Source organism: Melospiza georgiana, chromosome 2, assembly GCF_028018845.1.
Source record: "Melospiza georgiana isolate bMelGeo1 chromosome 2, bMelGeo1.pri, whole genome shotgun sequence".
NCBI classification, from domain to species: Eukaryota; Metazoa; Chordata; class Aves; order Passeriformes; family Passerellidae; genus Melospiza; species Melospiza georgiana.
In genome coordinates, this window is record NC_080431.1 from 110,019,497 (window position 1) to 110,035,581 (window position 16,085).

The following is a 16,085-nucleotide window of genomic DNA, read 5'->3' on the forward strand; positions in this document are numbered from 1 at the left end:
GCTTGTTCATTGTTTCCCTCTATGGCTTCAGATTACTCATACTTGGCATTAAATTTGGGCTCACCCATCAAATGTTCTGTGCTTTCATTTAAACTCCAGATTCCTTTTGGAAGTTATATGCTCTAGTGACTATATTTCTAACAGAACACAGCACAGAAAAACACCCTTACTATACAGAATGAAAAAAGCCAATGAAACTGAAAGAGATTCACTCCAGAAACTGAAATCATATAACGAGTTAATGAGTCATTTTGGTCTCTCAGTTACTCTTTCTAGCACTAGAACAGGAATATTACTTCCATAGCCTTCATTTAACTCTTGCAGTTAACCAACAAGTCTTAACATCTAATACTTGAAAAGAGGGAATGCTACCAGTCCAGGCAACATTACATAGGTAATCTAATAACTTGAATAGTAGAATGAGATTTACAAAATGCCACTTAAAATTACCTTAAAATGCCATCTTTGATAATCAGATGCACATATTAAAATAAAACACATATATGGCAAAAACTTCAGAAATAAATTATAAAGCATTTTTATAAAGCATTTTTTGTCAAACTATTTTCATCACAAATTAAATACATATCGATATTACATGCTGAATGCAAGCACAAAAAGGGATGCTAGAATAGAGACTGTGTCCTAAAAAGTATAAAAATATGCCTTAGTAACTATTATGAGACAAGTAACCAAAGGGAACATTTCCTTAATGTGAATGATATACATAAAAAAACCCCAGGGTAGCCTGGAAAATGAACTGAATTAATAAAATTAATCATACAAAAATTATCAGTATACTCCAGAATGGCAATTACCAAAACACTGTTGAAATATCTACTGTGCATTCCATTATCCAACAGTAAAAATAGTTCAGAATCATATTTCATTATGAAACTTTAATACCTTTACAAGAATACTTTTCGTTCATTTATGTGGTAAAATATTTATCTGGTAGGATTTTCTTAAAAAGAGATTAATCTCCTGCTACCAATGAAGATCAAATGTATGACTCACATTTTTAATCAGATTGTAAATGCATTTTGTTTATGAACACTGATTCATCATATCCTATACTGAAGCATTCCATAAATTACAGCAGCTAAAACAATATTCTGGATGAGAAGTCATTCAAGAAGCTCAAAAGACAATAACTTTTATAATAGATGTGTAGCAGAGGGCTTTCAGCAATAAATATAGGGAGTAAAATTTGTGTGCATCAACAGCTCATGCTGCTTTGAATGTTTTACATGAGCATGGTCATGATGCTCAGGACCTTTTAAGACCAGGGGAAAAGCTCTAAATTTGGTGTTGAGAGTGAAGATGGGAGGCAGAGGGGGAGAAAAAGACAAAAGCTTGAATTTCTTAAGCAAGTGTTCTGCTTTTTTAATGTGGCATTGTTTTGGGAGTGGGGTGGCATCTGTGAGGAGAGGACAGTTCTGTCTGTGTTCTGTGCTGAACACAGACAGTTCCAGCCTCCCTCTGTGGAATCCCCATAGGACGTGGCTGATGCAGTGGTCAGCTAGAGATGCTCAGTGGCAATGTAGTTAAGAAAGGACAAAAATATCAGACAGAGGACGAGAGGGAAAAAGTGAGAAGCAGCCCTGCAAAATGTGAGAAGCAGCTTTACAGACACCCTGGTGAGGTTCTAATGCTGCCCTTCTATATACCTGAAAAACACTTCTGCTTTCTGGAAAGCTGACACAAGATACTACTATATTAGAGGTGACTTTAATTATGTGAGTGAATTCATTAAAGTCAGTATGGTACAGCTACTTCAGATGCATGTATAAGTGCTTCAGCTACATTGAAAAAGAAGTAGAGGATCATTATTTCCAATTTTTAATTAAATTAGAGTTTTTTGCTAATGAAATAACATAATCAGGAACAACCACCAAATCAGAATTCAAAGTAAAATCTGTACTCATCAGAATTGAGCAGAAATTTAAACACATTTTTTGACATGTTTTGATATCTCACTTTGGTGTTAATTCCCACAAGCACCTAAATGCGTTCTGCCTTAGTCCCACAGCAACAAGCCCCCAGGCATTAGCAGAGGCAGAAAAAGTGTGATGAACCTGGAATCTCTGGAGTTTGGTCATGCGCTCCTCCAGCTTCTGGCACTGCTCCGCCAGCTGTGCCGAGAGCTTCTTCCAGCGGCCCAGCACCACCTCCAGCTCAGAGCGGTAACTCCGGCCCACCTCTGCAGGGCCTCTCCTGGACAGCTCCTCCACAGTCGTGCTGAGATAGGTCAGCCCTTTCTGCTGCTCTTGCAGAGAACTTTGAAGAGCCTGTGAAAAAGAAGAGAGTGGAATTCACGTGCCAGGCAATTCCCTTCATTTTACAAACACGGGCGACACATAGAGGTCTCCTTTGCTAAAATATGCAATGGCATAACTTACTGAGCAATTTGGAATTGTTTTTCTCATACAACTTAGAAGGTTTTTTAAGTTGAACTGAGAATATAACCAGAAGTATTTGCACTTGTTAATAGATGTGATCTATGTACATTTTCATTAATTTGAGATAGGAATTTGCTATGGCCCTATCGTAGACATCTTTTATGGAAAATCCTTTCCTTAGGAATTTTCCTCCTGAGAAGCTGAAAGGCCTCAGGAACAAAATGTAAACAATGGTTATCTGCTGCTGTGGAATGCAACAGGTGCATCTGGGATTGGTCTCATGTGGTTGTTTCTAATTAATGGCCAATCGCAGTCAGCTGACTAGGACTCTCTGTCCAAGACAGAGCATTTGTTATCATTCCTTTTCTCTTCTTAACTAGCCTTCTGAGGAAATCCTTTCTTCTATTCTTTTAGTATAGTTTTAATGTAATATATATCATAAAATAATAAATCAAGCTTTCTGAAACATGGAGTCAGATCCTTGTCTCTTCCCTCAACCTGAGACCCCTGTGAACATCGTCACATGGCCCTGATAATGACACTTTCAAAAGAACCAGAACATGGAGAAAAAAAATAAACTTAGATAACTGAATCTGTGATACAACATTTTATAACATCTCAAAAATTTTATAATTCTCAGCCCAAATTTACTTCATCTAGTTTTTTTTTCTATATTCTACGTTTTATTTCTGAATATGCATCAAACAATATGTTAATTAGCCATCCGAGAGTACAAACTCTGTCAGACATTGAGATACAGGGAAGGTTTGTAGCCACTGGCAAAAATTGTTCCACATTTGTCTACTTGTAAATTTGACAGGAAACCTGTCAAAAGACTGTGCTGCATTTTGCAAATCAGAATCATTTTCATGTCAGCACTGGAAAATGAAATTACCTAAATCTATGTTTAACTACCAGAACTACCATCAAAGGAATATTTTATATACCATGGGGAAAAACAAGGGCTTTTCCTTAACATTTTAAATATCTTATAAAATTGCTTTCAATGGTGAACACCATTTTAAATTCCTTAACTTCAGGAATCAATATAAGCGAGAAATCAACCACCATATCCTGAAGCCCTGGCCTAAAACCAAAATGAGCATTATTTACTCAAGATCCACAGGCTTCAGCAGATTTATGTACCAAACTAGAGTTCTATTCTTCTAAACTTCTCATTTGAGACATTTTTGCTCACAGCTTGATCACTCACCTTGAACTCCCTGAGTCTCTGCTCCATGGTTTCATATTCAGCAATTGCAACCTGAGGCATGGAGAGTTTAGTTTCTGACTGCTGCATCCACATAAGTATAGTGTTCATTGTCTCCTTGTAGTGTGCAGGAGGCAAACTGTCAGAAACTACATTCAATGGGGAAAAAAAAAAGGGAAGGAAATAAAAGAAGGAAGACGGAAATAAAACAATTTTTCACTTCACTATTCGGATTGCTGACAGAAGACACTTGATAAAAGAAAAAGCCTTATTGAATTCTACAGCTGTTTTGCAAGACATTGCAACAGGTCCAGTGTTTATCAGAACTATAAAAAATAATTTTGGAAGCAAAATTGTTTTGAAAAACGAACACACTCCTTCTAATGTTTGAGATATCTCTACCATTTTATGAGTTTTGTGCCATTTGACTCCATTATTATAGGTCAAAAGACAACTTATATGGCCAACACAGCTATTTTAAATATGTGTGTTCAGAGATCAACAGACAAATCATTGTACTTAACCTACAATCTAATTTCAGAAATGTATTAAGAACTAAGTTTATGTATTCAATGTTTCTGTTCAAGCAAAATGTTCCATTTAAGACATCTGTTAAAAGCTTAGAAAATTAATCTTCCTTCTACAATAAAGTTGGATTTTATTGAACTGTGCTTATTGTGTCAATATTACAGCTACTGCAAATAGACAATATCTGGCACACACATAAGCAACTAATTAGCAGATAGATTCCCTCTGCCATCAACAACAGTTGCCTCTATGCTCACTGAAAAATGCGTAGACAAATAGCACGGCTGGTTGGAACTGAAACATTTCCAACTTTTCATAATAATGAAGAATATAAAAGCTAAAAAAAAGTTGCACCCATTGTATTTCCTGTATCCTCCTCAGTGTTCTCTGGTGTTTCACAAAGGAATGTACAGAAAAATAATAAAGCTGTCCAAAAAGTAGTTTTGACAATTTTTAAGTGCAAGCTTGCTTACATCATACAGCAGTGCTTGACAGAATGTACCTCAGACTTTAATCTAATTTTTTAGTTGATAACAGAATGCTACATGAAAAAAGAAATTACATTTACAGTCAGATATCATAGCAACTTCCCAAAATCAGAACAATCTCTCTTGTGAAGAATGCACATTTTATGGCAAAATTTCCTCATAAATGAATTGCCTGATGTGATTTATTAAATATGGGGATTTACAAAAGATCGAACTTGGCAACAGGAAAGACAAGAATTTCTTCCCTTGTGAGGTATTTGTGATTCACAGAAATCAATAGTAATAAATTATTGGAAATACAAACTCAAAAATTTTCCATCTTACCCAGTAACATTTTAAACATTTTCTTTCCTTAGTGAAATTTGTATTGTCTTTGACTCATTTTATCCAAACAACTTCTACTTTACAATAGAACATACATTTAAACTCTTCACTCCAAAAAAATGGAGATATAATTTGAGCAGCTCAGATATGTTAAAGAATTATACAACTCTTAACTGTAGTTTTATTTAGAAATATGAAATGGAGTTTAGTGTTGTGATGTAGTGTTTGACTTCTCTAAGTAATTTTTCCCTTTAAATGAAAAACAAATCTTATGATTAATGTATAACTTCAAGCATTTAAGTAAAAGAACAGCTATTTTGGTAGTACTGAAAAGTACCTCAGAACAGATGAAAACTGCTATAGCAAACTCCACCAAACTGCATCAAATTCTAATCCTGTAACTTTGACAATAATAATAAAAATTTTAAAACCATCCAAATATTGCAAAACATTTCAATCATTACTCAATTGTAATGAGTTATGTTTCCTACTATTGGATAGACTAAATAAGAGTTCAGTGGGATGAACAAGCATTGATTTAATCAAACTAGTGTCTTTACAATTTGGTTATTAAATATAAATTTAAAAAAACATTGTTAAATTGAGTGTAACCATAGTTTTCCCATTTCACTTTTCCAGGTTACTACAGATTAGCAATAATGAAACACTTTTTGATTCTTTAAGATAGACCATGTGTCAGCATTTTCATCCACAAGGAAGCAGATTAACTTTTAGGATGGCACTTAAGAGCCTTTATTATTTTAGCAGCACATGAAGGAAATGGTAAAAATTCAGTCAAGCTCCCACAGTGGGATTCACATTACCCAGTAATAAATGTCTAAATAATCTAACTCATTTATGATCTCTCTGTGGGCAATATGAATCTCTAAAATCCCCATGGTAATAATATAAACCCACATTCAAGACTTGTTTATTTTTATCTTAAAATTTGTTTTGTGATAATAATATTTATGGACTAAAGTCCACACAATAAGCAAATCTCATTAATATGGATTCTTCTATATGATCTTAAAAAAAATAATATTGGCAATGAGAAAGATCTAGTATGTCCTCAATATAGGCCTAGTTTAGATATAGCAAAACTAGGTCCATGGCAGAACTGTAACAAAATATCACAGACAGAAATCACAAAAGAGTTATTGTGAAATATCAGAATACACTTCCCATCCCAGAGGGGGAAAATGTGTTTGAATTAATCTATTCCACTTGTAGGGAATGCATTTTGGTGTGACTGACATTGTAAGCCCTGAGAACTGACAGGCAAATGCATTTGAACTTGCATAATTCTTTAGAGAAAGTCCATATATGTGGAAACAAAATGCTCAAATAGCTAGCTAGGATTCGTTTCTAATAAAAAGGACTATCTAAATATGAAAAAATAGCTTTACAAGTAAGTAAAATACTTTGTTTTTCCTCATTGCTCCCTTGGTTTTTGTGACCAGATTTTTCACTCAGAAATATTTTCCAAAGTCAGAAATGTAATGAGAATACAATTATCTCAACACTGATCAAATCACCCTGGATAGGGTGAAATGTGTTTCTCCTGCAGTCATTACAAATCCCACTGTTCATCACACTATCGTGAAAGACAATAAATATAATCTATGGGGCCATTTTAGTAAAGAATTATTCCCTGAAATAAATTAAGAAGATTGAACTTCATGTATTTCCAATAAAAATCTCTTCAGTAGTAAAACCAGGCTGATGTTTTCACAACTTTTTTTTAATTATTTTGTAATACAAATACTTGAACCAATTCATCAATAGGTCTTTCTTAATAAAAGCTGTGATTTTCTTCTCTCACATTTTTAACCAGAAAGCCTCATAAGGAATCTTGTGTAATACTTGATCAATGTTATGCAAGTGATTTAAGACTTCCAATTCTCTTTGTTACAAAGCTCATGAAAGAAACAGAAGGGAATAACAGAAACACAGAGTGGTTTGGGTTGGAAGGAGCCTTGAAGATCATCCAGTTCCAAGCCCCATCATGGGCAGGGACACCTTCCACTAGATGAGGCTGCTCAAGCCCCATCCAACCTGGCTTTGAACACTTCCAGGAAATTCTTTCTCCAGTTCTACAGGACCTTTTGTAACAGTAAATGTATTTTAAAGACACAATTCCTTTTTTAGGTGGGCTTGTTTTTCATCCATAAAAATATTCATTTTTACCACTGAAGAAAAGGACAAAATCACCTACAGAGTAGAGGACATTATCTCATACACATTCATTTCACAGGCTGCTTTGTCCTTTTGATCTTGATTTACATAAAAAATAATTACCAGAGGAAACGGATGGGGTGAAAAAAAAGAAAAGAAATTGCTTGCACGCTATTTATTAAAACAATAAATTCTCACACACATCTGAACTGTATCTTCAGCTTAAAAGACACATTTAAAGAAGGTTAAGCAAACTTTATCCCTCAAAATCAAAGAGCAATGAATATTTTTACTACTAAATCATAGTTCAGGTCTTAAAGAAAACTTTTAGCTATGAAGTTTTCAAGATACTTGCTTAAATTTTTCCTTCCTCAAGTATAGAATGATTTGTGAAAGATTATTTTATGTATCATTACAATTTCACTGCCACTTATAACCCATTTCCAATGTACTTAAAGCATCAAAATAAGTTAGCAGTTCAAAGTTTTAACCAAAGCAGAATAATTACAAACAAAGTCTAAATGGTCATTATACTGTTACAGTTACTGTAATTTATTATCTTATAAAATTCTGCCAAGTTTGAATTGCATGAGCACTATGTAATTCAACACTATAAAATATTGTATTTATGGATTAGAGAGAATAATAATGTGCATGTGAAATAATTTTAAACATGGCATGGGTAAATAAAAAGTCTAAAGAATCTTTCTATGATGCGGAAGGCAAAAGCTTTCTGAAGTACTTCCTGAAATAAACAGGAGAAACATCATTTGAATGCAGATGAATAATTTATGATTAATAATAACAACAGCAATGATGACAATGATGACTTCACCTTTGGGAATTACTGATTCTGCAAAGGTAGAACCAGAACTTGAAAGAAAAGCACAGTGCATAAATTCATGAAGCAGACAAAAATGGAAATATATATGACTTTTTCTTTGCCACCTCCACCTGGATACTTTTAATTTTACCTGCGACAAAAGCCTTTTTTTAAGTTACTTGCTAAAAATCCAATTTCCCTCAGGAGAACATGCATCTCAGTGAGAACATGTATCTCCATCAAGGCCACGACTGGGTAGCAGCTCAATGCAGCGAGACTGAGAAGCAGAAGCACCTTAATGGAATTCAGTTAAGCCACAGAAGTAGAGGAGTGCTGGAATGAATCAGCTGCCGCCCAGGAGGGAGTTTGAACCGGGGAATATTCACTTACCTGACACTGACTGTCAGCTCTCCCTGGGCTCAGGGGGAATGGGAGGCTGACCATGCTGCTCCCTAGAAATCTCTCTGATGCAGCAGCAGTTAATTTCAAGACAAGTAAATATAAAGTACAAAACCTCCTTTTTCACCAGGGCATTACAAAATCTAAGCACTTCCTTGGGAAATCAAGTTATTCATACCCACATCATTGCCAGCATTATCTATTTCATTCCCTTGTGTAGATTACTGATCAGTTTTAAGCTCAGGCTGACCTTTAATTTTTCTATATAGCAATATTCTAGACATTACTCTAAATATGTCTGGGGAGAAGAGAGAGCTAGATTGCTGCATACATCATATTCAACATCACATATGGATATACAGACATTCTGTAAAGTGCAAAAAATGGGGTTGCATTTCTTAATATTTTATGAGATTGTATCTCTTTCCTAACCAGCACCACAGAATAATGGAAAAACCCCAATCAAAGAGGTTTCAGAATTTAAATTGGGTTTTATAACTGGAAATGATAATCAAATAATGGAGAAAAATATGTAAGAAAATATAAGTTAGTCTTTAGTATTACTTTATTGACAAATCTGCAGCAGAGAGAAACTACTAAGCACTCCTGAATATTTAAAAAAAAAAAAAAAACAACCAAAACTAAGCTGCCATCACTTTCAAAAACCACAGTCAAAACCTAACCAAACAAAAAATATTTGAGGGTGACAGTTCCCAAAATTAGAGAAAACCGTTTATGAGGGAAAACTTCTCTTGAAAAACAGAACGGCCAAATACCTTCATTCATCAAAAAGATAAAGAATCAATGGAAGATTAACAAAAAAAAAGCCACTCATAAAATAAACAAACCTTTTATGACAGTCAAAAAAATATATCTTTTTAACTTAAAAATCAACCTTAATAATGAATCAAAAAAGAAAAATCTTTTTAAACACATGTAGGTTTTATTCACAGGAAAGAAAAAAAAGGATCAAATATTATTACTGATCTGCAACACAACATTCAGTCCTCAGAAGACTTTTCCATCTGTAGGAAATAATTAATTAATTTATGTAAATAAAAGATGGAAAGCTCCAGAGTACTCTAACAAAATTTCAATATTTTCTATTAAAGTAAGGCCAGAATAAAGACACAGGATATGGCCCATCTGTACAACACAAGGAAAGTAGTAACTGTCCAGAGCTCCATGCAATATTGATTAAATACTTCTGTTCTCCTGCACTGCAGGAGACTCTCCCCAGCCTGGTCAGTGCTTCCAGCTCAGGACAGCTGTTCCTGCAGCTGGCCAGGGCACTGGAGGAGCAGATTGCAGCCCAGGCTGGGGAAGGAATTCCCAGGAAGAACTTCACTAAAGCCCATGGCATTACAGCTCAGGCACTGAACAGTATTTACCTTACTGGACCAATCAACTGGTTAATTCATGGCCTCTCACCACAGTAAAATTTGGTGTGGCAAACCAAACAACTATGGAAGTTTAGACAGAGGAGAAATCATAAAGAAGCCAGCATCCATGCTGTTTCTGTTGGAAGAATGGCAAACTGGTTCCAGCATATAAAATGTTTTTTACATCTTGCCCATTTTTCACCCTGATTAGAGTAATGAAGAAACTATACACTCTGTAATGTTAAATTTCTACAATTCATTCTTTCATCACTTGCTATGCGACACTTGCATTTTATTTCATCTGTTCTCCCATGCATTATCACCTCTTCAGTTTGCATATGTGGACAACACAAGTAAAATAACTATAGCAGAGCAGTAATTTAGTATTGAAAAAAACAATATCCAACACTCTCTGTGAAAGAATTTAGGAGGAATATTAGAAAAATCCACTAGAAGGAGCTAGCACTATGTCAAATTTCAAATCAGTACAATAATTTAGAGATATCAGTGGTTGAAGAGACAAATAATATCTTTGTTGTTGGAAAAGTTAAATTTGTATTCTTTTTTGTCTGATACTTTTTAAATTTCATAAACTAATACAGAAAGAGTAATTACAGATATGCTACGTATCATTAATTAGGAATAGTTAACTTTCTATTTTGGTATAGCATTTTGCCCCTTTTGAAAAATTCATTTTACTAAAAATATCACAAATAATGTTACAACTGGCAGTCATGTGTTCTGCCTTGCAAAGAAGAAAGAGTTGGCCACATGACAAAAAACTAGATATGCTAAGGTAGCTACTCTCTTTGATAAGATTTATGGAGTTAAATTTCCATTTTGTAAAAATCTAGAGCAGATTCACTCCTGTAATTAAGCTGTCTTTCCTCTCTACTGACTTACAGGGCTGGACTGCCTTGTCTTATAATCCAGATAAGCAAAGACAGTTTTATGGTGCCAAAAAATATCACTCAATCTGCCCATAAACACACTAACAAGAGGAAGTTTGATGGCAGAACTACGTTGAGTGGAAGCTTTGCTTCTGAATAGTGTACCTTCCCTTGATTTCTTAATAAAAAATGTGGAATGAACTGATAATTTTTGAAAGACTAATTCAACTGCAAAATAAGAGCACCTGAATTGCACTACTGGTTTAGTATCACAAAAGCAAATACAAAACTGGGAAAGCAAAATATAAACACCTATTCCATACTGCTAGTCAGGCAAATTGACTTCTTGTCAAGAACACTTACTGGTCTGTAGCTGCTTTTCTCTGGCATGCATGTCAGCAAATATTTGTTTGAAATGGCTGGTAAAAGCAGCAAGGTCAGCATCCAGAAACACTGGGGCTTGTTCTTTCTCTTTGAGCGCTTGACTTTGAGCCTTTAGCCGTTCAATCTGAGGCTGCAGGGTTGACATTCGAATGATTTCATCCTGCAAGTGCAAACAATAAAAAATAAAAAAAATCAAGATAGGATACACAAGAAATGAAGCCACTAGTGCTATGAAATCACCACTGTTTCAGTGCACATTGCACAACTATTTTGCTCCCAAATACATCAGTTACAATAACCATCAATTCAACATTTTAAACCTTTCCTCACAAATCAATACCTCTACTCCAAATAAAATTGTTGATTGAAATCACTGCTTAAAGCCACCTTAAAGTCACTTTCACATGACATTTTGCTCAAAGAAAATAAGAATGATTGCACATTACATTTTCAATCCTAAGGAACATCTTTTTCATCTGAAGATGGGAAGAGAAAAACACCACGCGTACCATAATTCCAGACCTATGTCTGTTAGATTATGTACAGACTAAAATGAGGTAGAAAAGGAGAGATGAAGATGCCCAGTGATTTCTAGCAGCCTCACAGCAACACATTAGAGGCTGAAGTTAAGATTAGGATGGCACAGAGCAGCTGGAAGGGACTTTCAGGAAGCATCTATTCAAATGGCCTGACTGCTTCAGGGCTGACAAATTAAAGCGCGTTGATAAGGACATTTTCCAAATGGCTCCTACAGACAGGCTGGGGGCACCCACCACCTCTCCAGGAAGCTTTTTTGTTACACTCTTCAAACACCCTCCCAACTCCAGTCTAAACCTCCCCTGGCACTGGTTTGAACCATTCCCATGCATCCTGTGCCTGGAGAGCAGGGAGAAGAGATCAGCACCTCTCTCTTCACTGCCCTTCTCAAGAAGCTGTAGAGAGCAATGGGGTTGTGCTGCTATACCTTGTGTACACTGTGGCATGTGCAACTACAGAATATAAAATAAATGAGCAAAGTAAGCCAAATGTACAGTTCAAAGCAGAGATATTCAAAGAAAAATTTTCTGCACAAGAACAGAGATCTCCGTAGGCATAATGCCAGCCTGGAAATACCTGAAATTTGAAGTAATAGCATAAATCTCAATTTGGGTTTCAATATTTTCTGGTTGAGAGCTTCTGGAGTCATAGATTTCCTAAAGTCAAACTTCTACAAGTATATCATGCAATTTATAATGCAACACTATAATATATTGCTGTTAATCAGTATTTGCTTGTAAGCTCTCCACCCACAGAGCTGTCTACAGTAAGAGAGAGAAGCAAATTTCTATGGTGGTACAGCACATAAATAAAAACCATTAGGGAGACTTATAAGTAACTGGTGTGACAGTTTTTTGTACAACTCCTGTGATCCTCTCATATTGTGACAGAAGAATATTCCTCCATTTGAGTACACAACCCACACTGAATCAGAACACAGGGTACGTAAGAAGTAAAGTGGCCTGCAATGGCAGAATTTTGGACAATGTTCAGGCACAGATCCTTAACAGGATTTAATGAGGAACCAAAGACATAGATTTTTACATGAAAAAGAAACATGAAAATTACTTTAGGCCCACAGTTCCCTCTAAGTGTCTAAGTATCCTAATAACAAAATATTTGGGGCAGATTTTTAAATACCCATATCCTGGGTTCTACTGCCTCTTTGCTTCTTTACCAGTCTTTCCCTTCCTTGAACAAATATTTTCAATAATTACTTTGTAAATCCAAAGAGACCATATACCATTTTTATAGTGAAACATTGTAGGTCATAACCTGTCCCACTGTTGGAACACCTATGAAGCACAATATCATAAAAAAAACTTGAACATTCTCTAACCTTGCATCTTTCTAACTGAGCTTTTACTGTAGCAGGATCTGTTGCTGGTGTGGGTTGTGTTCTCAGCCAGTTTTCTGCAGCAATTGCTGTCTGCTCCAGTTGCTGCAGCTGGGAGTAGAAGTCAATGATGTTATTTTGGTACTCCAGCCATGCCAGTCTTTCACTCAGCAACTGACAGAACTCAATCCAGCGGCTCTTCAGCTGCTCTGAGGCTTGTCTAATGTTGTCAGGATTCAGACCCTCTAGAAAAACAACAGAAGATGCTTAAAGATAAACAAGTTACAAAGAAAAGGAAAAAAAAAATTAAGTAGGATAATTGAACAATTTAGTTTCTCTATTTGAGAGCTCATAAATCCAGTTAATGATTTATCACCAAATAACAGTTCTGAATCTACAGATGTTACACATTATTGGGGAAAGCATATCAAAATATTTAACGTTGCTGCCTGGGTAGTTTTGTTGCTATGGGAATGAATTATAAACTACATTAAAGTACAAGAATGGGAATAAAGCAAAAAGTAGAGATACAATACATAAAGCTAATTAAAACTGCTGTAAGAAATAACCAAATGCCTGACAGCTGGATTTTGAGAACTGTGCCTGGACTGAAATTAGATTTTAATGTACAAGACTGTTGCTGGCTTTTCTTCTATAAAATTGCAATTAATAGGAACTATATTCCACAGTTATTTAGAGGTTTCTGGTAATCCAACCCATATGTTCTGCATTATACATTATTGTAAAAATATCATAAACACTGAGGCATTAACAAAGCACCAGATCAAAGCTCCATCTAGGCCAGTCCTGAGTGTCCAACAATGACCATAGGGAGACAGTAAGAAGACAGCCAAGAAACCATAGGTGATGCTTCTCTATGGTTATTTTCAAAGTGATAGGTTTCCTTGATGTAGTTTGCCTATTCCTGTGTGTTGTTCAATAATCATGCTTACAATAAAGTTCATAAAATAAAACTAACTTTAGTTATTGAAGACAAGGTAATTATTTAGAACAATTAAAAGGTAAAAGGAATTTTCTTCACTTTCTGTGAAGAAAGTAAAGCAATACATATGAAAGATAGAAAAATGTGTCTTAACAATTCATAATCACTCTGTAATTTGAACTCAGAATGACTTCAAAATCATATTAACTTAATCATCTCATTTATTTTTCAGTGGAAGTTTATATGTAATCCCTAATATTTTTTCAATTGTAATGACATGTAATGATACACATAGCAATAGAGTCAACATTGTTCTCAAAATTAGTAAAATTTTCAGATCACTGAGCAATGTCATATGCTTAAGAACACTTTTAATATCATCACACAGTCATACAATAGCCAACCAGTAAAACACAAGCTATGTTTTTATCAAAATAATAAAAATTAGAGTACTTTTCTCTAAAGCAAGTTTAAAAGCGAACTAGACAAAAGCCTTCTCTGCTCCACTTCTACAATCCTTGATACACTACTGAATATGGGTTTTCTTGTTTGCAATCTGCACTCCAAATCTACAGGAAATTTTCTTTATCAGGATTAAAAAAATAGTGAAGTTCATGGCAATTTTGGAAGGTAGTACGTAGGAAATAGAGTACTAATTGCAGCCAGATGCTGTAGTAAAAAAGTAATAAAAAGTACTGTAATTTTTTATAATAAAATATTTTAAGAAATTGCTATAGTGTATGCTATATGGTAAATCACACTAAATGATAATTGGGGATCATGTCTGTGGTGGAGCATCACAGTGCTCTGGCAATTCCTGTTCTGGGTCCAGCTCAGGGCTATTTCATTCAGAGTTGCTGGGAAACAGCCCACTTGGAAACAGACTGTGCAGTAACCTGATAGCAGCTCTCTGGATATGCTTTTGCTCTGGGATGGTGCTCCAGCCAAACCAAGTGTACAGCATTTCAAAAAGCAAAACTATTGGAAAAAAAGAAAGTTCAGTACTACTGAGAGATAATGAGTGGTGGTTGGAGCAGCTCCACATCCACAATATACTCAAAAAAACTGAAGAGTACATTTTAAGGACTAATCAAGGATATAAAATGAACTTTGAAGTGTGAAGTGGTAAAAAAGGATTTTGACACATCTTAATAAAATCCAAAAGTGATCTTGTCTTCTGTGAGTGTGTGTGTGCATCTGGGGATGTGGTAGCATGACTACATTTTCCAGAAGTTTAATGTCTAATGAGCATGTGAAGAGGCAGAATAAACCTGAATGGCACAGCACATCTGAATTACAACAATCAGAGACAACCAGGCACTCAGATACTGACTCTTAACAACAACAAGAACATGCATATGTATAGACAATAAGACTTTAACTCTGCTGTATTTTAACAATTGTTTCTGTTATGAGTTGGGTATAAAAATGCTGTAAATTCATAACAGAGAGCAGATTATCTTGTCATCGTGTTCATTATTATCTCTGAACCTGGAAGACATTGCTTGTGAGTTTGGCAGACGAGATATAAAAAGATCACTTTATTTATTCCTCCTTCCCTTTCTTTTCAGCTGCCAGAGTCTCCCAAGTACCCTTAGGCGAGATTATGATTACCAGAAGTGCAGTCATGGATTCTCCAAATATAATAATACTTTTCACTGCAATATTTTCTTCTAGGATTCAGAGAGGACTGTATTTCAGATGAAAATCTAGATTCACTAGATCCACCTTTGTTATTTTTCTCATAGGTCCCTCTTCACATGAGAGATTTAAATATGTAAAAATAGCCTCTATTACTCAATTTTCTTTAATTATTTTATTTAACATCTAACCTTTGAGTCTAAATGTGATTCCATAAATACATAGAGAAAGAAATGCTTTTGCTCTTCATGTTCCTGAAATGGACAGTACAAAACTGCTTTATGCAGAGTCATGTTTGGTAAAATATTGCAGAGGTGCACTTTCATTAGGCAGAATATCCTACTGTAAGTAAGATAAAATCTCCATAGCATGTGATTTTAAAACTTTTATTTTTCAGTCCATTCAGGTAAAACAAAATTTTCCATCAGATGCTAGCATGTCATTTCCAGCAAGATGTAATAAAATGGCTGTTACTTGCACTTGAGATCATTTGGGCAAGTTTGACCCATTGGAGAATATCAAGAAATTCACAGAATCATGGAATAGTGAGGGTTGGAAGGAAATTACCCAGTCCAAGCCCCGTACCAAGGCAGGGTCACCCAGAGCAGGTGGCACAGGAA

General features: G+C 35.2%; 1 protein-coding gene across 1 annotated transcript in view; it reads right to left on the reverse strand.

The window, feature by feature from the left end:
- Positions 1 to 16,085, reverse strand: part of DMD (dystrophin) — a 1,043,539-nt gene that overhangs the window by 642,235 nt on the left and 385,219 nt on the right. Inside the window, 4 exon segments of the mRNA XM_058043463.1 lie at positions 2,079 to 2,291; positions 3,616 to 3,761; positions 10,988 to 11,168; positions 12,885 to 13,126. Coding sequence (XP_057899446.1) covers positions 2,079 to 2,291; positions 3,616 to 3,761; positions 10,988 to 11,168; positions 12,885 to 13,126 — 782 coding nt within the window.